The sequence below is a fragment of the Phocoena phocoena genome, chromosome 15 (genome assembly GCF_963924675.1).
Source record: "Phocoena phocoena chromosome 15, mPhoPho1.1, whole genome shotgun sequence".
Taxonomy (NCBI): Eukaryota; Metazoa; Chordata; class Mammalia; order Artiodactyla; family Phocoenidae; genus Phocoena; species Phocoena phocoena.
Genome location: NC_089233.1, coordinates 21,429,340 through 21,452,682, shown reverse-complemented (window position 1 = coordinate 21,452,682; position 23,343 = coordinate 21,429,340). Strand labels below are relative to the sequence as shown.

The 23,343-nt window shown below is 49.5% G+C and overlaps 1 protein-coding gene and 1 non-coding gene across 5 annotated transcripts in view; both read left to right on the top strand.

Moving 5' to 3' along the window:
* Positions 1-2,605: 2,605 nt before the first annotated feature.
* TRNAL-AAG (transfer RNA leucine (anticodon AAG)) lies at positions 2,606-2,687 on the top strand. Its single transcript has one exon. It is a non-coding gene; the product is annotated as a tRNA-Leu (tRNA).
* A 265-nt stretch (positions 2,688-2,952) lies between these two features.
* The window catches only part of POLR3E (RNA polymerase III subunit E), a 30,759-nt gene continuing 10,368 nt past the window's right edge, over positions 2,953-23,343 (top strand). For 2 of the 4 annotated variants that reach the window (XM_065892004.1, XM_065892002.1), the window contains exons 1-12: positions 10,060-10,095; positions 11,247-11,297; positions 14,498-14,575; positions 15,328-15,443; positions 15,879-15,961; positions 17,779-17,886; positions 18,225-18,274; positions 18,602-18,721; positions 20,038-20,123; positions 20,360-20,404; positions 20,498-20,589; positions 21,565-21,685. In XM_065892004.1, the coding sequence (XP_065748076.1) occupies positions 10,060-10,095; positions 11,247-11,297; positions 14,498-14,575; positions 15,328-15,443; positions 15,879-15,961; positions 17,779-17,886; positions 18,225-18,274; positions 18,602-18,721; positions 20,038-20,123; positions 20,360-20,404; positions 20,498-20,589; positions 21,565-21,685 (986 nt within the window). Of the gene's footprint in view, positions 3,029-10,021; positions 10,102-11,246; positions 11,298-14,497; positions 14,576-15,327; positions 15,444-15,878; positions 15,962-17,778; positions 17,887-18,224; positions 18,275-18,601; positions 18,722-20,037; positions 20,124-20,359; positions 20,405-20,497; positions 20,590-21,564; positions 21,686-23,343 lie in introns of those variants that run through there. The other 2 variants (XM_065892005.1, XM_065892003.1) reach the window with 2 other exon arrangements.

The window sequence follows — 23,343 nt, the reverse complement described above, 5'->3', positions numbered from 1 at the left end:
TTCCCTCTCTCCTTTTACATAAAGCTGCTGGGAACCAGTGGGTCCAGGAGTTCTGGTGCAACATTCTGCTTCTCCTGCTTATTAGTTTCACATCTGATTTTCATAAGCCAGCTATGTAATGGGACTGCAGGTCTGCAAGAAATGCCCAAAAGGAGGCCCTGGGCTCTGTCTTCCAGGATCAGCCTGTATCCCTGTTAAGCATTCTGGTAGGGACAGACCTGAATTGCTGCAAATATTCTGGCAGAAATACCTTTAGCTCTGTTTGAGCCCTTACCACGCAAGGATAGTTCATTTGTTACAGCTACCAGGTAACCGTATCTTTAGCAGAAAAGAGGAATTGATTACAATGATAAAGGGATGTCTCCAAGAATGTGAATTCCACTGGGCCCCGGGAAGAGTCTTGAGTTGGGAGCCACAAAACCATCAGAATTTCTCTATGACTTTCTGCTCTTCTTCTCATTTTATCATTATTTTTCTCTACTTCTCCAGTCCATCTCACAGAATATGGCCACCCCAAATCCCACGTTCTCCCTAGTTCCAGTCAGTCAATCTCAGAGACTAACTCCAACACTTAACACAGTGAAAATAACAAACCAGGAACTTACCATGTCTCAGTTCAGATTCTCAAAAGAGAATCTGATTGGTCCAACCTCTGTCCTATGTTTACTATAGAGCCCACTGGCCATGGTTTGGGGAAGGTGGCTACCCAGAGGGTGGACCCACCCTCTGGGCTGGTCAGGCAATTCCTAGAAAAGTGGGATTAGGCGGAGATTCCAGCAATTATTTTCCACCATGGGGATATTTCCTTTTGGAAAACCCACCACATAACTCACAAACACAGTGCCTCTTGGTACTGAAACACCGTGAGTAGATCAGTGCTTCTATTGATCTCAAGAACTATAGATCCCCCAACAATGCCTGGCCTAGAGAGATGGCTGCTTCTGTATTTTTTTTTTTTTTTTTTTGCGGTATGTGGGCCTCTTACTGTTGTGGCCTCTCCCGTTGCGGAGCACAGGCTCCAGACACACAGGCTCAGCGGCCACGGCTCACGGGCCCAGCCACTCCGCAGCATGTGGGATCTTCCTGGACTGGGGCATGAACCCGTGTCCCCTGCATCAGCAGGCGGACTCTCAACCACTGCGCCACCAGGGAAGCCCTGCTTCTGTATTTTTTAAAGATTTCTTTAAAAGTAACAAACTCTCCCAGTACAATGAAGTCTTTGCATATCAATACTTATTTTAAAGGTAGCTGGAGAAAAAAAATGGGTTAAGGAGGAACTGCAGAGGAGGAATATGGAATGCCCAAATATCAAGGTGTCTGCCAACTGGATATTAACCAGAAACTTGAATATAACAACTTAATATAAACAACTTAAATGTCCATATTCATAGTATGGAATAAATTAGATCTAAATGTGTCACAATAAATCAAAAACATAATGTTGGAGGAGAAAAGCAAGTTGCAGAATGATATTGGTACAACGTAGTAAGGTTTATGTAAATGAAAAGCAAAAAAAGATCATACTATGTATTGTTCATGTGTGTATGCACACACACACACAAGGATAGATAGATAGATAGATAGATATGAAAGTATAAGAATGAATTGGAAGGATACACATCAAATTCATAATAGTTTTAGCCAAGGGAGATGTTTGGGAAGGGGTTATATTTTCATTTGTAATCGTCTAATTCTTTTTGTTTGTAATTGTCTAATATTTTTAATAGATTTTTAAAAGGACAACGTATTCACACTTTTAATAAAAAGCATATACACAGGAAAAGAATTGGAAGTGAAATGCCACCAATATTAGGTAGTGGGAATATGGATGATTATTTTTTCTTTGTACTTTTTCTGTATTTTTAAATATCTATATATCAACATGAATAGATATTAAAAAAACATATCTATATATCAACATGAATAGATATTTAAAAAACATAGTCGGGTGAAAAAACAGTTGCAGATAAATACTAACAGCATGATAATATTTATATTTATGTAAAAACCCATAACAATAAAAACAAAACATCTATTTTCTATGGATATATCTATTATGAATATATCCATATGTATCCATATAAATTCACAGTAGAAGATCCAGAAGGATATACAGTATGCTAAGCTGTATAATGGTTACCTCTTCGGACTTAACGATAGACGCCAAAGGTAAAAGAACATTTGTATTGTATCTGCAAAGTTTTTATATTTGCAACAATTCACATAGTATTTGTGTAACTAAAAATTAAAACACACAATTTTTTAGAGAAAACTGCCCCACCAGTTCCCGTGGTTTGGCTTCTGAAGCCCCTGGTGCGGGTTACTGCTGAAATCCATCATTTCTCCCATGTGAATTAACTTGACGTCTCCGAGTTAAACGTCCTACCCAGAATACAGATTCTTAAAGTGCTTTTCATTCTAAGACCTGTTCAGAAGTGTGGGTCTAAATATTTGAGCAAATATTTTTCTTTTTAGTACCTGGCATGTTCTAAAATAGTTCTATAGGGATAAGGTAAAGCACATATGAAACAAACTCCCACAGAAATGAACTGCAATTGCATAAAAATGTATTAAGGAGTTTCCTAGAAGAACCTAGCTACAGCTGGGTAGCGTGGCCGAGCGGTCTAAGGCGCTGGATTAAGGCTCCAGTCTCTTCGGGGGCGTGGGTTCGAATCCCACCGCTGCCAAAGTGAGGATTTTTTTTTTTTTTTTTCGTTGCTACTGCCTCCGTGTCTGGTTCTGTATTCATCTCTGTTCCGCGGCTGCAACGACGCCCCCTGCTGCCAGGCGCGGCTGGCTGCCCGCATGAATGGAGCGGCGGAGGGGGCGGGCCCGCGCGCGCCTGGGCGGGGCATTGTGGGTAAAAGGAAGCGCGAGGGCCCTCCCCGCTAGCTCCCCCCACGTGTCCGCCGAGTTTCTCCACCAGCAACATGGCCGCTGCCTGAGAGGAGAGCCGGGCCGCCGCCGCCTGTGTAGCCCGCGGGTACCTGGGCCGTTGCCGCCGCCCGCGCGCGGGCCCGTCGGAGAGGTGAGTGCCGATGTGGCAGCGCCCGCCCAGGCTGGAGCCGGGCTGCACTCTCGAGGTGGACCTGGGCGGGGCTGCCGCGTAGGCCCGGAGGCCCGCGCCACCCGGTGCCAAGGGGCCGGCGGCCTCCCGGGACTCGGGCGGGAAGGACGGGCAGCCTGGCCCAGTAGACCCGGGCTGGCCGCGGGCTCCGACCTCGCCTCGGCCCGGCAGTCGGTGAGGCCGCGGCCGAGGCTGCCGGCGGTGACTCAGGGTCCAGCCACCTTGCCCCGCCCGGCTCAGACGGGCCTCCTACGGGAGCACCTGTCCGAAGGCAGCCGATGTCCTGCCGGCGTGGCGGCTCGTGGCAGTGGCTGCTTGGTGGGCGTGAGAAGGGGGCCTGACCACCCGCGAGGGAGGCGAAACCCATTGGACAGTGTGGCTCGGGGCTGGCGGCCCGCCCTGATGGGCAGGGGAAGGGTGCCCGGGCCCCCTCCTCGCCCCAGATTAGCTTCCGTCCGGCTAGGCCCGGAATTATTCATTCATTTATTCCGGCCACCATTCAGGGCTAACTGGGAGCCAGCTACGTGCGGCGGATAGGGCCCTGATCATTTGATCAGAGGAGGTGTCAGTAAGCACGTAAACCGGTAAATAAAAAAGGTCGTTCTCTTGTGTTACCTTTAGAATCGTTGGGCTTGGGGGCAGAAAGAGGAGATCTTAGCAGTCGCCACAGTTTCTTTATCTGTGAAGTGGGGATAATAGAATTACCTACCTTATAGGTTTGTGGTGAGGGCCCAATAGGGTAAGACGGGAGAAGCCCCAGGTTGCAGTTAGTTTCGTGGCTGTGTTTCCTGCCTTTTTATATTGGAAGAAAACATTGGGCCACGTAGTAACAAACCTTCCCATAGGTTATTTATACCACATTCCTCTGAGGTCGGTACTTTTGTTATCCCCATTTTAGGGATGAAAATAGTGAGCAGTACTACTGCTCCGGGTGGGCCACGGGTAGCAAACAGCAGACCTGGGATTTGAACTTGCACAGTTCCGCTCCAGAGTCCAGGCTCTTACCCACTATGCCATCCTGCCTCCTCTTAAAAAAAAACGTTCAGCATAGTCGTTAAGAATGAGAATAAGGCTCTTTGACATCAGCTAGACTCAGGTTTGTGTCCTAACTCCACCATTCTCCAGCCCTGTGACCTTGGGTAGGTTACTTACTGTCTGAACTTTAGTTTCCTTCTTTCTTAATTGGGGATGGTACAGCTTGATTTATAGGGCTATTGAGCAGATTAAATGAGATTGAGTATTAAGTCCTTAGAGAAGGGAGGGTCTGACTCAGTTGAGTTCATTCTTCCTGCCCCTAGGCCATCTCTCCTTTTAACAGGGGTGGAAACTGGGGTGACCCAAAGAGGGAGATGCCTTGTGCGAGGGGCACACAGCCAATAAGAATCCAGACCTTGAGACTATTTGCCCCGGGGCCCTTTCCTCTTAATTCACATTGTATATTGTCCTCACCTTGTCTCCCTCCCTCCAGTAACCGGAGATTATTTGGAGTTGCCTCTGCTTTTCTGATTGGCTGACAGGTTAGATTGCTGGGTGCAGCACTGATGGCACCCAGCTGTGGTTTTCAGGCACCTCCTCTGCTCTGGACCCTTCCTTAGATTCATTCACCTGGTGTTCTTGTCCCCTTTCCGTTTGTTGAGGATGTTTTCTGTGCTCAGTGGTGTGGAGCCACTACCATGGAGTACCCTTGTGGCCACAGGACACCCTGTTGAGGCCAAGGTGGTCACTGCTGCTGGGGAAGCTTGTCTTGTGGCCTGAGAGGATAGGCCACACCTCTATCCTCAAGTGTCCACAAGGCCCAAACCATGAGGCCACTAGTCTCTGGATGGGGCTGAGTTAGGCTCACTGGGTAAAAGGTCTATAACTGCCTGATTTCGTGCACTCATTCACTCCATCATTCTTTGTACTATACTGAGTGTTTACTCCATGCCAGGCATTGTTCAATTTTTTAAAAAGATAGTAATCCCCATATCAACTTGATGAAGTAAATATAATCATCTCCATTTTATGGTTGAAGCACTGAGAGGCTTTCATGGAGCTTACATTCTAGTGCAGAAGACAGACACACATAAGCATATAGACGAGGTAGTTCCAGATTGTGATAAGAACCATGAAGGAAATAAAATGGGGATGTGGTAGTGACTGGAAATGGGTGGGGGGCTCTTTAAGGTGGATAGTCCGGGAACCTGTCTGTTCCTGGAGGGGGTGGGGGTGGTGATACTAGTGCAAAGGAGCCAGCCTTGAAAAGACCTGGGGAAAATAGGTGGTGTGCAAAGCTCCTGAGACAGGCTGGGGCTTAGCTTGTTGTAAGCCCAGCAAGATCGTATGGGACCCTGGGGCCATGGAAAGGAATTTGGATTTTATTCTGTGTGACAGTTGAAGGGTTTTGAGCAGGGGAATGATGTGATTGTTTTTCCCGCAAGGGTAGCTCTGGGTGTTTCTGGGAGGATTGGAGGTAGGAAAGACTTGTTGAAGCAGAACTTTTCAAATTGCAGATCAAGATTTATTAGTGGGATATGAAATCAGCTTAGGGGGTTTGTAACCAGTATTTTTAATTTTAATGAGTGAGGATAAAAATCATCACTGCATCAGATATAGTAGGGACAATGAATGGTTATGTGAAACCTTGTTTTATGAGGTAATTGTATGTATATTCCAGGTCATTTATATGAAATGGGTTTCTCACTGTGGGTCTTAGGCTGAAAAACTTGAAAGCCTCTGAGTTGGATGATGTTGCCTGGGAGGATGAAGGGAGGTGATAATCCCTGCATTAACCGAATCATATATTCTATCTGGAGGGAGGAGCACCATCCTTCCTGAGCTCCTCCTTGACTGGGGAGAGGCCAATAGAGAAAGAGCTGAGAAAGCCTGTCTTGGGATCCTCCCAGGCCGTACCCTTTTAGTACCTACGTCGGTTCCCTGGTTCACCCAGAAGTCCCCAATCTCTCAGTTGTCCACAGAGCCAGCTGGAGGGAAGGTAGGTACTTTGCATACGTTTATGATCCTTGGCAGGTGAGGTGGGGTCTCAGGCTCTCCCATGCATTGCCCTCTATCCGGGTGGTAACAGGCGTTTGGGGTTTATGACTTTCTTCTAGTCTTCTAATCCCGAACTGTTGAGGTAGCCTGCTTCCCTCTACTCTCTTCCTCTGCTCAGAGTCCTATGGTAGCTCCCTATTAAATGGCATTCCTGTGGTTTACTTATTCAGACAACATGTACGTATTGAGTGCCTGCTGTGTGCTAGGCACTGGGGGCCAGCAAGGGACGAAATAGAGGAAAATCTCTGCCTTCATGTAGTTTACCACTTATTGGCAGTGGGGGTGAGGATGGGTAATAAATACAGAGCTATAAACTGTCACATGGTGATACATGCTATGGAGAAAACCAGAGCAGGGAAGGAGCTGGCGGCGCGGGGTGTTGTGATTTTTGAATTGGGTGGATGGGGAAAGTCTTAGCTATGAGGTAGAATCTGAGCAAAAACCTGAAAGAGGTGAAGGAGGGAGCCATGAGGTTATGGGGGCTGGTAGAGCAGTTACAAAAGCCCAGAGGTGAGGGATGGGGGAGGGAAGGAGACCTGTGGGAGATGAGGTCTGAAAGGAAAAGGGTCAGGGAGGGAGTTGTCTAGGGCCTCACATGGGATGAAAAAGACTTTGGCTTTTATTTCTGAGTGAGATGGGAAGACTTTGAGGGCGGAGGAGTGATGTGATTGCCGGCTGTGGGGTGGGCTGTGGGGTGAGCAGGGAGACCAGTTAGGAGGCTGCTGCTCTAAGGCGGGCAGGAGATGGAGGTGGCAGTGGGGGTGGGCAGATTCCCGACATACTTAGAAGGCACAGCTGACAGGATTTGCTGGCGTGGGGCGAGAGGAAGAGAAGCACTGAGGATGATGCCATTGTTTTGGCCTGAGCATTCTCAGCGTCTGGAATGTATATCTGGAATAAGCGAGATGACTCCGCTTGGTGGCCGGGGCAGGGGGCTTAGATGCCATTGAATCCCATGGTGAAAATATTTATGTTCTTTTAAATATTAAACCATTCAAATGTTAGGTAGATAAGACAAGAATCGAGCTGGTCTTACCTAAAAGTGGAGGTCTGGGAACTGCTGAGATTGGAGGGTGCCCAGGTGCCTTTCTAACTGTACCCATCCCCTCCCTTTGGGAATATGAAGGGTCATCCCAGCTGAATTACAGTCAGCCCTCCACATTCATGGATTCAGCTAACCTCAGAAACTAAATTTGCCCTGCGCCTGGCAACTATTTACATTGTATTAGGTATTATAATTAACCTAGAGATGATTTAAAATATACCATGTGCTCTAATATCATTCTTTTACAGGTAGCTGTCCAGTTTTCCCAGCACCACTTATTGAAGAGGCTGTCTTTTCTCCATTGTATGTTCTTTCCTCCTTTGTCATAAGTTAGGTGACCATATGTGCGTGGGTTTATCTCTGGGCTTTCTGTCCTGTACCATTGATCTATATTTCTGTTTTTGTGCCAGTACCATACTGTCTTGATTACTGTAGCTTTGTAGTATAGTTTAAATTCTGGGAGCCTGATTCCTCCAGCTCTGTTTTTCTTTCTCAAGATTGCTTTGGCTATTCAGGGTCTTTTTGTGTTTCCATACAAATTGTAAAATTTTTTGTTCTAGTTCTGTGAAAAATGCCATTGGTAATTTGATAGGGATTGCACTGAATCTGTAGATTGCTTTGGAATGGCCATCATCAAAAAATCTACAAACAATAAATGCTGGAGAGGGTGTGGAGAAAATGGAACCCTCTTGCACTGTTGGTGGGAATGTAAATTGATACAGCCACTGTGGAGAACAGTATGGAGGTTGGTTAAAAAACTAAAAATAGAACTACCATATGACCCAGCAATCCCACTACTGGGCATATACCCTGAGAAAACCATAACTCAAAGGACACATGTACCCCAATGTGCATTGCAGCACTATTTACAATAGTCAGGACGTGGAAACAATCTAAAGGTCCAGCGACAGATGAATGGATACAGAAGATGTGGTACATATATACAATGGAATATTACCCAGCCATAAAAAGGAACGGAATTGGGTCATTTATAGAGATGTGGATGGACCTAGAGACTGTCATACAGAGTGAAATAAGTCAGAAAGAGAAAAACAAATATTGTGTATTAATGCACATCTGTGGAATCTAGAAAATGGTACAGATGAACCGGTTTGCAGGGCAGAAATAGAGACACAGACGTAGAGAACAAACATATGGACACCAAGGGGGTAAGGGGGAGTGGGATGAATTGGGAGATTGGGACTAACATATATACGGTAATATGTATAAAATAGGTAACTAATGAGAACTTGCTGTATAGCACAGGGAACTCCACTTCGCTGTACAGTAGAAACTAACACAACATTGTAAAACAACTATACCCCAATTAAAAAAAAAAAAAAAGGAACGAAATTGGGTCATTTGTAGAGACGTGGATGGACCTAGAGTCTGTCATACAGAGTGAAGTAAGCCAGAAAGAGAAAAACAAATATTGTATATTAACGCATATACGTGGAATCTAGAAAAATGGTACGGATGAACCTATTTGCAGAGCAGGAATAGAGACGTAGAGGTAGAGAACGGACGTGTGGAGGGGGAAGGGGAGGGTGGGACAAATTGGGAGATCAGGATTGACATATGTACACTACCATGCATAAAATAGATAACTAGTGGGAACATGCTATAAATAAAGCACAAGAAGCTCAGCTCGGTGCTCTGTGATGACCGAGATGGGTGGGTTGGGGGGTGTGGGGTGGGAGGGAGGTCCAGTGGAGAGGGGATATAGGTATACATATAGCTGATTCACCTCATTGTACAGCAGAAACTAACTCAACATTGTAAAGCAATTATACTCCAATAAAAATTTTTTTTCTTTTTGAAAAAAATTAAGTATACGATGTGCTTAGGTTATATGCAAATACTGTGCCATCTTATGTAAGGGACTTGAACATCCACAGATTTTTGTATCCTTGAGGGTCCTGGAACCAATCCCCCCTTACCCACTGATACTGAGGGACAGTGTACTCACCCTCCACCATGGCGACCTGCCGCCTTCCCTCCTTCAGGTACTTGAAGTGCTTCCTGTTGCCTGGAGTCCCTCTTCCCCTCTGCTATCCTGGCTTGTCCAAATCCTTCTGTCCTTCAAGGCCCAGCCCAAATGCCCCTTCCCCCAGCAGGAAGGCCCTTCCTTCCTCTGAACTCCCCTACCTGTAACTGCGACCTGAAGTTGGATGGCCTGGCATTGAGATCCAGTGGGTCCCCGTGCTTCCTGTGTGGCTTTGGGTAAAACACATAAAAGCGTCTCTTGAGTTCCAGTCTCCTTGTTATAAAATGGGGACAATTAAGAGAAGAGTATGTATGTGAAGAGGGTCATTTTTATACATGTGCGCACACACACAGAGAAAAACCACAGAAAGGAGGTCATCTCACTCGGGGTTGGGTTTAAAGTCAGCTTGAAAATCAAATATCAGAGCTGGAGTCACCCTGGAATCCAAGTCTTGGGACGGTCTGCCCTTCCGCTGTGCATCAGGCTCTAAAGATTCCCCGTGGCCCCCAATTACTTCTCGGGTGTTTTCATCATGGCTGTGGACCGGCCAGCCTCCATCCTCCTGCCTGGTGGTGAATTCTTTGTGAGTGGTCAGAAAACTCCTAAAACTGGTCATTTATTCCTTCCCATGGGTGTAGCTGACATGTGGTGACTTGGGTCCACCTGTTTACACCCATTGCTTGGTGGTTTCTGCCTGCTTTTTTTTTGTTTTTTGGCTGATGGGGTGTATAATGGGCTGTCTATTTTTGACTCTACGATAGATGTAGAAATAAGATCAGTTTCTGTTTGCTTCAGGCTCCTCCCTCCCAGAGCAGGGCTGCTTGCAGAGTGGGTACTTAGGTGTGTTGGTTGAATGACTCACGGTCCAGGCCTCTTGCTCTCCTTGCAGATAGAGTCCAAGGACCACGCGGCTGGCTCCCCCCTAGTATGGCCAATGAAGAGGATGACCCAGTCATACAAGAGGTAACTGCTGTTCCCCACCCTCTGCCGGGACGGGGTCCCTTCCATCCATCCTCAGGCCAGCCTGGGACCTGTTGGCATCCTCTCTTCCTCATACCTGCCTGGCCGACCCCTCACTTCTTTCAGGTGTCTGACCCAGCATCACCTTGTCAGAGAGGATTCCCTGACCCTCCTGTCTCACGTGACGTTCTCCTGCACACCCTCCCTAGCCCCTTACCTTGGCCATACCTTGCGTTTGGCCACAACACCTCTCAGCCCCTACACATAAGTTTCCTTCCATTAAAGCGTAAGCCTCATGAGGGCAGGGATTTTGTCCTGTTCACCGCTGTGTCTGCAAAGCCGAGTCCAGTGCCTGGCAATTAACAGATACTCGGTGACTATTTGTTGAATGAGTGAATGGGTTTGACAGCTCCTCTTCTTCACGCTCTTATGCAGATTGGGTCATTCAGCAGTTGTTCACTGAATCCATGATGTGCTGGGGGCTGTGACAGCAGGGAGCCAGGCAGTGTTCTGCCCTTGGGAAGCTTAGGATCTGTGAGGCAAGACTGACAAGGAAGGGGTCTCAAGATGCAGACGGTGGTTCCAGAGTCAGCCCAGACCAAGACATATCCTAGAGGCTCTGGGCCTTTGCACATGCTGTTTCCGTCACGTATGCCTGCCCTGTGCCTGATGAGCCTCCGTTCATCCTTAAGGCCTGGAGGTGGGAGAGAACATGGTTCATAGGAAGAGCTAGGAAGCAGGAAGGTAAACTGCAAGGTGGGGCAGGGGCGGTGAGGGTTGAGAAGAAAGAGCCAGGTCACACCACCTGAAGACAGGCCGATCCAGGACAGGTGATGGAGGGCACAGGGAGGAAGTCCTCCCCTGCCCCATCCTCGTCAGAAAAGCGTTTAATCGGGCCCTCTGGGATGCATCCTGATCTGGGCAGCCTCGGAATATGTTTTCATTGGGTTATGGTGGACCTGGGCAGGGGGCTCTGGACATATCCAGGTTGGAGATTTGGTTCCCTTTATTTTTAGCATCAGCCGAGCTATTTCGTCTTCCCCAAATGGCCTCAGAGCCATTATTATTCCTGAAATTTGAGGAGCATGCTGTGCCCGGGGCAGGTTGGGAATTGGGTTCTGTCTCCTGATTCAGTCTTCTTCCCTTGTTCCCAGATCGACGTGTACTTGGCCAAAAGTCTGGCAGAGAAGCTCTATCTGTTTCAGGTAATTATAGGACATAAAGGTAAAGGGGGGAAAAAAAGCAAGTGTTGGTGGGTGGTGGAGACACAGTAAGTGGTAGGCCAGGAACAATTTGAAACCTCCACGTTGCTTAGAATTCTTGGCAACAGAGGGTGTTTTGTAAGACAGTTTCTTTGCTTTTATGGGCAGGTCAATAGTAATCTCTCATTTTGAAGATGGGAAAACCAAGGCCACCCTAAGAGGCAGAACAGTGTAGTGGATAAAGCTTGGGCCCTGGGGACAGTCTCCCGGCCTTGAGGCTTGGCTGTGAGTCCTTGGGCAAGTTCCTTTAAAAAAAAAATCTCTCTGTGCCTCAGTTTCTTGATTTGCAAAGTGGTGATAGTAATAGTATCTGCCTGATAGGGTCCCCACGGGGATCAGGTGAGTCCATATTAAAGTGCCTGGTGCAGAGTTGGCGCCAAGAATGATCACCACCGCTGTAACCGAGACTCAGGGAGCAGCTTTCTGGGGCAGCTCCAGTCAGCATTGGTGTGCCTCTGTCCTGCTAGCTGTGAGTCTCCCCAGTTGTTATTCCTGCCCCCTCCCCTCTTAGCTGGGCCGGTAGTTTAATCATAGTCGCTCACAGGTGTTAACCCTAGACTGTCTGCAGGCACCATTCAAAGCATTTTACATACGTTAACTCATCTCCTCCCACAACATCCCTGTGGTGGTTACTATTGTAATTTTATAACAGCTTTACTGAGGTCTAATTCACACCCATGCAGCTTCCCTGTTTAAGTGTAAATGCGGTGGATTTTAGTCTGTCCACAGGGTTGTGCAGCCAGCGGCCCAGTCTATTTTAGGAAGTGTCTGCTGCTGCTCTGCCCTCACTCCCTGCAGTCCTAGGCAACCGTTAACCTGTTTTCTGGCCATGGATTTGCCTGTTCTGGACATTTCATATAAATGGAGTCATGTAATATGTGGCCTTTTGTGTCTGGCTCTTTTGTTTAACGTGGTGTTGCCAAGGCTTTTCCATGTTATAGCATGTATCAATACCTCATTTCTTTTTATGGATGAATATACTTCACTGTATGGACCTATATGCCACATTTTATTTCTCCATGCATCAGTTGATGGGTATTTGGGTTGTTGCCATGTTTTGGCTATTATGCATAATGCTGCTATGAACATTCCCGTCCAGGTGTTTGTGTGGAGAGTTTTTCATTGCTCTTGAGTATATACCTGGGAGTGGAATTGCTGGGTCCTATAGAAACTATATTTTGAGGAAATGAAAGACTGTTTTGAACCACTTTACATTCCTAGCAGTAAGGTTGTTAAGTATTTTTGTCCCCACGTTGCATATAAGAAAAAGAGGCCCAGGGAGGCTAGTAACTTGCACAAGGGGCCTGGAACAGGGTGGCAGCACCCTCCAAGCATGTGCTGGGAAGAGGCCCGGTGTTGGGCCCCTGGCATCTGCCTTTACAGGCCGTGGCACTGGGGGCTGTTGTCTGCGTCTGCTTCCTTGACTGACTGCAGAGGGATGGAACGGATGGTGGTGACAGTGACCCATGTGTGTTCATAGTGTGCCAGGCCCAGTGCCGGGTGTCAGCTCCACCTGCCTCATTCCCTGCTCCGAATGGTCTGGGAGGCGAGGAGCTTGCCTGAGTACACAGGGAGCAAGTGGCAGAGTTAGGACCGTCTGATTCTAGAACTGGCACCCTTCCCCACCACCCTTCCCGGCGATCAGAAGATCACAGAGCTGCCTGGACCTTGGCAGACCAGGGGCCTCCCGGGCTGTCGTGGGCTAGCCTGTCCCAGCTCAGGGCTCAGCCCAGACCAGCTGTGCTCCAGGCTGTTCCTGGACCTAAGTTCCAAGTTCCTGCCCCAAGCTTCAGCCCAGGAAGCAGGGAGGAGTCATTGTATTGCTATTTAAGTGAGCTTTTAGGAAACAGCCATTTCCTTGGGCTGGAATGCAGCTGATCTCAAATGGCCTCCAAAGGAGGATTACTTTATGCACTGCCACACCTCCACCAGGTTCATTCATAGCGATGGTCACGGCCTTTTGCAAGTGAGTCCAAGCCATGACTCATCCATCCACCCAGTGGCATATGTAAAGCACGGGAGAAAGAAAGGAAGAGTGCGTCTGTGGGGAAGGATGTCTCTACATCCTTCTTTGTTCAGAGAAAAGAAGCGATTTCAGAGTAGTATGCTCAGATGTGACATAACTTCACACCTGATGACACTGGGGCCCAGAGAGAGCTCTCTGAGCAGGTCACTGGCAGACCAGCTCCCTTCTCTGTCATCAACTTTTTATTATGGAAAAGTCCACACATCAGCAAAAGGAGAGAGAATGGGCTAGTGATTCCCATAGATCTGTCGACTGAAAAAAAAAAAAAGCACAACCTAACAGTTGAGAATTATGTTTTATTCGGCGGTCGTACTGAGGACTTAAGTCCGGGAGATAGCCTCTCAGGTAGCTCTGAGGAACTATTCTGAAGAGGTAAGAGAGGAGTCAGGACTTATAGGAGTTTTTGCAAAACAACAACAAAACCCCGGGGAGTCAGAACATCAGATTACTGTTTGTTTAAGAAAACCAGACTCTCCGAGTTAATGAATTTCGCACTTTTCTATGTATGGGAAGTGGCAAGAGTCTGGGCTAATTGAAATCATTCCTTTGTTATGCACCTTAACTATCTAGGGCCAGTCTCCTAGTTTTCTCCATCCTGAGTCCCCTTAGGATGCACTGTAGGGGGAGTGGCTGCAAGGCAGAGGGTTTGAAGGCCACAACATCCTTTGTGGCAGGTGATATCCTTTGTCCACAGATCCATCGTCAGGCTTTAGCAGTGAGCAGTGTTCGCCAGTTTTGTTTTCCCTCTTGGCTTCCTGTGGTCTCATTTCCCTTGTCCTTCTCCACCTGGATGGCCTGTGAACTAGCAGTTAGACTTCGGACCCTTCCTCTTGACTCCCATGGCGGTGCGCTTGACTTCCTAGGGCCCATGGGGCTATGCATGCTGGGGCCTGTCTGATGCTTAGGCATGTCCCTTGGACATTTGAAAATTGCTCTTTGGAAGGAAACCAGGTGGAGCCAGTGAGAATGGGATGCAGGGATGCAGGCAGAGACCAGCGAGGGCCTCTGGTCTGGGGTGGGCGTGGAGGGTGGCTATTGATTCTTGGCCAGCGCCTCTGAAGCTCAGCTCTCACTGGGTCTGGACAGGGTGGACTGACGGCTCCCTTCCCTTCCCCAGTACCCTGTGCGTCCAGTCTCGATGACCTATGATGACATTCCGCACCTCTCAGCCAGGATCAAGCCCAAGCAGCAGAAGGTGGGGCTGCCCTCTTGGGTGGAGGTGGAGGGAGGGGAGGGGTGGTAGGGTGGGAGCTGAAAGAATCCAGGAGACAGGCCTTTTGGGGGTGGAAGCGTAGAGGAGTGATTGGAGAGTTAGGAAGAAAACCAGCAGCTTGCAGGGCCTTGAAAGCTGCAGGAGGAAAAACTTCCAGAAAGAAGAGGGGTGGGCAGCTCCAGAGAGGCCAGGGAGGAGTGAGGCTTGAGATGAACTAGAACATGGGGTGGGTGGACCCACGTTCACAGGACAGGGCAGGGCCAATGCGAAGAGGGCACGATACGGGGAATCTAGTGCCTCTCAGGGCTAGGGTGACGGAACAGGAGACGTGCCTTTCCTCGGGCACCTGCAGCTCCAGGCCCTGTTGCCACTGTACCAGTATTGCCAATTCTGCTGACTTTTCAAAAGAAGTTGGAAATAAGGATAAAAGAGAAAAGCCCTTGATTTTTAAATGTTGGCACCTAATTTAGATTTTGGGGAGTGGAATTGTGGGTGCGGGCAAGCAAAACTACACGAACCCCCTCCCAAAGAAAGCACTCTGGCTCTTCTATTGGAATTTGGCTTTGTGGCTTTTGTGTGGACTGAAGCCTAGGGGCCCTCGGAGAGGGATGGTGTCAGTCCTGCTTCTGGGCAGGGACTGGGGTTAGGGAGGTAGGCATGGTGGGTTTGAGGGGATCCCCTGAGGGCTGTGCCTTGGGGTCCTCATAGCTGCTGGGGGTGTTTGGTTCCTCCAGGTGGAGCTTGAGATGGCCATCGACACGCTGAATCCCAACTATTGCCGCAGCAAAGGGGAGCAGATCGCGCTGAACGTGGACGGGGCCTGCGCTGACGAGACCAGCACATACTCCTCGTGAGTTCCCCAAGGCCTCCGAGCTTCACGTTTTTCAAATACGAGCCTTCCAGAGCCCCCAGAGACACCTAGGCCTTGTGCTCTACAGCTAAGCTTCCCACCAGCGTCCCATCTTTGCATGGCTGGGCCTGGCGCAGACTCGTCCCCGTGGGAAACGTCTTCCCTCCCGAGATGGCTCCTCTGACCAAGTTCTTCCTGGGCTGAGAGGCAAGCTGGCCCCTCGACGGGAGAGGGAGCTCCCACCCACTGCTTGTTTCTTGGGCTGCACATGAGGTTTCCTCATCCCCAGCTCCCCTCCTGCGGCACCTGTGGCCTGTCCTGTGGCCTTGGTCTCTGGCAGTTGGATTTTAGGTGTCTGGGGTGGAGGGGGCTCCGCCTACAGGCCCAGGCCTGGAGCTTCCTTCCCCTTGACGTCTGTCCTCCCTGTGCTTGTAGGAAGCTGATGGACAAGCAGACGTTCTGCTCTTCCCAGACCACCAGTAACACGTCCCGTTATGCTGCCGCGCTCTACAGGCAAGGTACCCGCGCTAGACATCCCTGACTGCCATGGCTTGTGAGGGCTGAGTGGGTGGGAGGGAAGCAGAATGGGGGCTGGGACAGGAAGAGGACACCCCGAATGCTAGATACCCACAGAGGCCAGACAGGTTGTAGAAATGACAGATTGTCAGGGGAATGGAATTTGGCACCTCAAGGGACTTGTAGCTTGACACTACCATACCCGATGGGGTGGAGGTCAAAGGTCATTGTCCTCCTGGGACACAGACACACACAGCATAACCTTTTGGATGGGGTAGAATTTTGTCTTAAGTACAAGGTACTTAGGACCCAGTAATTCCATTCCTAGAAAGCATCTACGCAAGAGAAATGAAAACACATCTCCACACAAAAACTTGTATGTAGGTGTTCATAGCAGCATTATTCATGGTAGTGAAAAGTGGAAATGATCCAAATTCCATCCGCTGATGCACGGATAACAAAATATGGTATAGCCATACGTTAGAATATTATTTAGCCATAATAAGGAAAGAAGTACTGATAGGCACTCCAACATGGGTGAGCCTTGAAAACATTAGGCTAAATGAAAGAAGCCAGGCGCAAAGGACCACATGTCACATGAGTCCATCCATATGAAATGTCCAGAATAGGCGAGCCCATAGAGGCAGAAAGTAGATTATTGGTTTCAGAGGCTGGGAGGAGAGTAGAATGGGGAGTGACTGCTGCTGTTGGGTACAGGGTTTCTTTCTGGGGTGATGAAAATGTTCTAAAGTTGATTGTGGTGCTGGCTTACTAGTTTGTGAATATGTTAAAATACATTGAATTGTATGCTTGAAATGGGTAAATTACATGGTATGTGAATTATATCTCAGTAAAGCTATTAAAAAGTACAAGGTTTCTATAAGTATTTAGAGTTTATAAAGCAATAAAAGAAATTTGAGCACTTAGGAAATAAACTGTGATAGAATAAAAGTAATGTCAAATAACTATACTCTTCTATTTTGAACCCCAGTCTCAAGGATATAGTTCTTTAAAGCCACATTCCTTGCAGCCAGGCCTAGTCACTTACTTACTTCTGGTCTCAAGCATTCTGCTCCCTCTGGAGTCCCAGAGAGCTTCCACAGAGCCTTAGTGTCTGTCTGATTTCTTTTCTTTCAAGGCTGCATTGGCTTGATTGAAATTGATTACCTTTGCACTGCCTCCCAGTGCACAGGTCTGACTCACAAGAGAAAGTCACGATCTTTGCCAGAGACGGCGTAGACACTCCTCCACCGGGCTCCGCCAGGCCTCCTCTCCAGCCCCGTTTGCACTAGCCAACTTCTTAACAGGACGGGTGGGATTTTGACAGGAAGAGGTGGGAGGATGAGGAGGAGAGGTCTGGGTGTGTGTGGGGTTAGGGAGGCGCTGAGGGTGGTCTGGCAGAGGCCTGGCGGGGGAAAGAGCAGGGCGTGTTTGGTGTGGATGAGTGGCCCAGTGTGGCTGGAACAAGCGAGTGTGGGAGGGCACTGGGGACCGGGGTTGGGAGGCCCTTGAATGCTGGAGGAGGAGGCTTTGCAGGCAAGCCTTAAGGAAGTGACATTGGGTGGAAGAGTCTGCGTTCATGTCTTCATCTGGTTTGTGTACTTCCTGTGTCCGGCACAGCCAGATCGGGTTGGGAATGGCCATCGGTCTGGTGGTCCCAAGGCTCTAGGACTGGGAGCTAGAGCAGAGGTGGGAGGTGGTTTGGCAGTGAGCCGAGGCCTTTAGGGGAGTCTGGGGCCCTTGGTAGCTCCCTTGAGCCAAGCTGTGTGGGTCAGCCTCAGCTCCTAGAGTCAGGTCCAAGCCCTTCTTCCTCTGCCAGGTGAGCTCCACCTGACACCTTTACATGGCATCCTGCAGCTGCGGCCCAGCTTCTCCTACCTGGATAAGGCAGATGCCAAGCACCGTGAGAGGGAGGCAGCCAACGAGGGTGAGCCCTGGACCCCCAGCCCTGCTGTCTGTCTGTCTGTCTGTATATGTTAGCAGGATAGGTTGGTCATGGCAAGAAGTATTAAAGGGATGGATTATAGGATCCTCAGCAGCATCCCTGGCTGCTAGCCACTGGATGCCAGTAGCACCCACCCCCACAATTACGACAACCAAAAATGTCTCCTGGGGGGCAAAGTTGCCCCTAATTGAAAACCACTGACTTAGGCAGCTACGTCGGTCCAGAAGGAGAATTCACGGGCTTCGCTGCTTGAGACCTGCCTGGTAGGTGGGGTGTAGAGCCTCCAACAGAGGCTGCAAGCAAGGCTTTTTCTTTTGCAGCGGGAGACTCTTCACAGGACGAGGCAGAAGAAGATGTGAAGCAGATCACGGTGAGCTCTGGCCCTGAGAGAGAGTGCAGCCTGGGAGGCAGCAGGGCCAGCTTTGTAGCTCAGCTTCCTGGAAGCAGCAAGGGGTGGGAAGGTCTGCAGAGAACACGGGCTCTGGGGTGAAACATAAAGAAACAGAGTCCATGCCTTAGAGCCTCCTTGCTGGGCTACCTGGAGGGATAATCTACCCTCTGCCCAGCCTGAATTGGGTGGCGGTGGGAAATGCCCCAGATGTGAGGTTCTCTGGCCTCCTGGTGGGTGCTGGGGCAGCAGCCTGGAAACGCCCCAGACCTGAGGTTGTGGACCCACCCCTCCCCGCTCCCCAACCAGGTACGTTTCTCCCGGCCTGAGTCGGAGCAGGCCCGCCAGCGCCGCGTGCAGTCCTACGAGTTTCTGCAGAAGAAGCATGCTGAGGAGCCCTGGGTCCACCTGCACTACTATGGCCTGAGGGTGAGCTGGGGTCCCCGGGCGGTGCTGACACTGGCCAGGGTGGGGTCCTGGGAGAAAAGCCCCAGTGCCTGGGAAGTGTTACCTGGTGGCCTCATTGTCTCACATCTAACTTCTTTCAGATTCAGTCGTAGCCGCTTGGTAGTGCCACAGGGAGAGAGGTTAAGCCCTGTGAGCAGTTTGTCCTCCCTTCCCACCTACTGTGTGCCCCAAGGGAGTGAGTCTGCCACGTCACTGGTGTGAGTTGTGGCCCCTCCGGGCACTCCCTGAGTGTGAGCATCTTGCCGGGCTCAGTGAGGCTGTTTGGTTACGTACTTTTTTTTTTTTTTTTTTTTTTTTGCGGTACACGGGCCTCTCACTGTTGTGGCCTCTCCCATTGCGGAGCACAGGCTCCAGGCGCGCAGGCTCAGCGGCCATGGGTCACGGGCCTAGCCGCTCCGCGGCATGTGGGATCTTCCCGGACCGGGGCACAAATCCGCGTCCCCTGCATCGGCAGGTGGACTCTCAACCACTGCGCCACCAGGGAAGCCCTGGTTACGTACTTTTAAGTATCGTGGGCCCTGAATGAAGGCTAGACGCTTCATCGGCTGCTCTGTGGAGAATCAGCCGTCTGTCCCATGGCTGTGTACCTGCCAAGGGTGATTTTTACTGTACTTAGAGCGCAGTCCTCGAAACTGTGTTGAGTAAGGGAAGCAATTGAATATTAGCTCACAAAGACACCATAGACAAGGGCTCCCCAGCGTTTTTCTGGGGGAGGAGCAACCCCTGATTATTCTGAAACCTTCCTGAAAGAGATTTGTGTTGACAGAGCCTTACGCTTTGGGTCAGTCAGACTTCCAGAAGCTCTGCTATTTCCTAGTGTGTAACCTTAGGCAAATTACTTAATCTCTCTGAGGCTCAGCTTCCTTATCTGTAAAATGGGAATAATAATAAGAGTACCTAATTTCATAGTTATTTTGGGGATGAGATGAGTTAGAGTATGTATACAGCCATTGGAATAGGGCCTGGCACATAGTAGATGCTCAGTGAATGTTAGTTGTTATTTTTATCATTGCTTTCAGTGTTCCTGTATCAGACAGGGCACTGAGGCGTGGGTGCTGGGGCTGTGTAGTCATAAAGGCAGGAGGGTAGTTGGTTGAGGCCACATTGCAGAGGCCTTGAGTGCCATGCTCAGGAGGTTGGATTGATCCTGTGGTTGGCCTCAGAGCAGGACAGTGGGTGGCTGGAGCAGAAGGTGATGCAGGGGTGAGAACTGGATCACAGAGGGAGGCCTGGAATGTTGGCTGAGGTTCCTCTCACACCCTATTCCTCCCCAACAGGACAGCCGCTCTGAGCATGAGCGCCAGTACCTGCTGTGCCAGGGCTCCAGTGGGGTTGAGAACACAGAGCTTGTCAAGTCACCCAGGTGAGACTGGCCAGCCCGGGGCTGCTAAGGGCCACTGAGCCCGACACTGGCCCCAGGAGGGTCCCTGTGTTGTGGGTCCTCCCTCGGGACTGTGGCCCCTTCTGTAACACGGGGGAGGGATGTGGAGTCGCCCACCATCCTCTGGAAAGGGCCAGGAGGGGGTGTGGGAGTTTGGGGGGGGCTTGGATACAGCCTGGTTGGGGGCTGGGTCTGCTGACCCCGCTCTCTCCTCACAGCGAGTACCTCGTGATGCTGATGCCTCCCAGCCAGGAGGAGGAGACGTGAGTAGAGGGGCGGGATGCCTTCACCCCCCGTCCCCTCCCACCCCCTAACGCGCCCCTGGCCCCCTAACCCTTTGCGTTTGTTTTCAACAGAGACAAACCCGTGGCCCCCAGCAATGTCCTGTCCATGGCTCAGCTGCGTACCCTGCCCCTAGCTGATCAGATCAAGATCCTGATGAAGAATGGTGGGTGGGCAGCCCTTCCCTGCCTTCTGGCGGGCCCCAGCCCTGCCACCTCCTGGGGAAGTGGAGTTAGGAAAGAGTTAAGGACTAAGCGGCGAGACCAGAGGCCCCACTACCCAGAGCCCGCCCCGCTTTACAGCTCCGACCTTGTCTGGAAGGCGCGCTAGAGCTGGTGGCAGGCTACCTCAGATGGGCTGCGGGTCCCTGCCACCTTTGTCACTCACCTGCTGTGTGAGCCTGGGCAGGCCACTGGCCTTCCTGAGCCTTAGATTGTTTATCTATAAAAAGGAACTAAGATAGCTCATGGGGCTGAGGTGAGGCCTCAGAGGTGAGGCCTCTAAAGGGACTGTACAGAGCCTTGCATGTGAACGTGAGCTACGTTCATTTTCACAACGAAGTGCATTCCCTTGCATTACTTTGTGGTGCCCTCGCCAGGCTCTGCACCGTGGGGATGCTGAAGGCCAGAACCTTTAGAGTGGACGTGAGCCTTGAACCTCAGAGCGGAGTCCCAGGCCCTGGGCTCTTCTGAGATGCCAGCACCAGGGGCTCTGGGGTCTGAGTGGAGAGGGGCGCTCCCGGGGGGAGCCAGGCCACTGGCCTTGCTGCAGAAGACACGGGGCCTCCCCAGGCCCTGCCCCTTCTCACTTGGGCTAGGGGCTCGTGTGGGGGAGAGCAGAGCACAGTGATGAAGTGCATGAACTTTGGACCCAGATGGCCTGGGTTCAAGTCCTGGCTGTGCCACTTACTAGCCAAGTGATCATGGGTGAATTTTGAAACCTTCCTGGGCTGAGTCTTCCTCATGAGGCACGCCTCCGTCTTCCAGTGGGTGTTTCCTCCAGGGCTCAGTGAGAGGCGGGTGCCTGCCCAGAGTAAGCAGCCAGTGAATGCCAGCTGTTACTGTTAGCACTGTCATGCTGGGATTTTTATATGAGCCCAGGCCCCTCTTGCCTTGTCTGATGTCTCCTTTGCCCTCCTCAGTGAAGGTCATGCCTTTTGCCAACTTGATGAGCCTCCTGGGCCCCTCCATCGACTCTGTGGCTGTTCTGCGTGGCATCCAGAAGGTGGCGATGTTAGTCCAAGGAAACTGGGTGGTGAAGAGGTAAGTTCATTTTAGTCCCTTAGTTGGGAGCGCTTAACCCATTTAAATTGAATGTTAAGTACTGATGTTTTGGGTTTAAGTCTACCTTAGTGCTTTTTATTTGTCCAGCTTACATTGCATTTTATATTCACTTTTACTTTCTTTTCTTGTTATTCCGTTTCCCCCACTAACTTGGAAGTTATCCTTTCCTGACTTAGTGATTACCCTGCAGATTTCACAGTTTAATATTAGTTGCCGCTTTTTACCCTCATCCATGACGATTCAACGACCTTTAGAATATTTTATATTTATCTTCCTCTCAACTCATGTGTCATTGTATTTATATATTTTAATTCTGTTTTAAACCCCATAAGACATTTTACTGTCCAGTCAATATTTTTGAGATCTGCTGACGTATTTGCCTTTTTATTTTGCTCATCATTCCTTCCTGCATCTCTGAGTTCCTAACTGTGATAATTTCCTTCTGCTAAAGTGAAGGTCTTCAGGTGATGAATTTCTTTGGTTTTTTTAAATCTGGAAATGTCGATTTCACCTTTGTTCTTGAAGGATACTTTTGTTTGTTTTTGATTTTATTGAAGTATGGCTGATATACAGTATTGTGTTAAGGGTATTTTTTACTGAGTATAGAATCCTAGGTTGATTATTTTCTTTCCACACACTGGTGTAATTTCATTGCAGTTTGACTTCCATTGTTTTTGTTGTCTGTATAATACATGTTCCTTCGTTTCCCTCTGGCTGCATTTAAGCTTTTCTCTTGCTTTGGCTTCCCAGGGCTCATTAAGATGGGCCTAAGTGGGAATTTCTTTTTCTGTATCCTGTCGGGGTTCATAGATCCTGGATCTGTGGCTTGCTGTCCTTCAGTAGTTTCTCTCCTCCTGTGATTCCTCCTCTAGACCCTGCCTCCTCCCTAGACTGTCAGGGGTAGGGACTGTCTGTTTTGACTCTCCCTTTATCCCTGGTACTCAGTATAATGCCTGGCAAATGGTAGACCCTTGGTAAGTACGGTGTGGCTATGTTTTACGCACACTTGAATTATATTACTTCTAAATTGTATAATATAAAATGCTTGAATACTCACTTTTTAGAAAGTGTGATGTAAAGTGAACAATCTGTCAAAATGTAAATTGTTCCAAATTTTTAAAAAAGTTATTCATTGCAAAAAGTCCATCATTTCACAGTTGGTTGGCCAGGTAAACTGCAAAGTCATGTCACTGCCACGTGGTGATGGCCTTTCCCTGGGAAACGATGCCCAACATGCCTTGTGGGTCCTTGCAGCTATTGTCTTATGTGACACAAGTGTTTAATTATGAGGACCTTCGTGATAGCACATCACTTGTTAAATGGGATGCTTATGTGTATTTATGCTGTGGATGGGTGAAATCCAGGAGGGACCATCCCATTAGCCCCCTGAGGATGCTCGCCCAGAGGAGGCACGGAGATTTGCCAAATGTCTGGCAGCCGGGCAGCCACAGAGCTGGGGTTTGAGCTCCCCCAGCACCGCACATGCCCTGGTGCTGCTGCCGCATTCAGCTTATGGTCTGCCTGTCCCTGTGACTTGAAGGTAGGCCCTCCTGGGCCCTGTGTGTTCTGCCACACCTGTGGGTAGTGGTCCTTCCATGCCCTGTCCCTCTGTGTTCCTGTGAGGAGGTGATACAGGA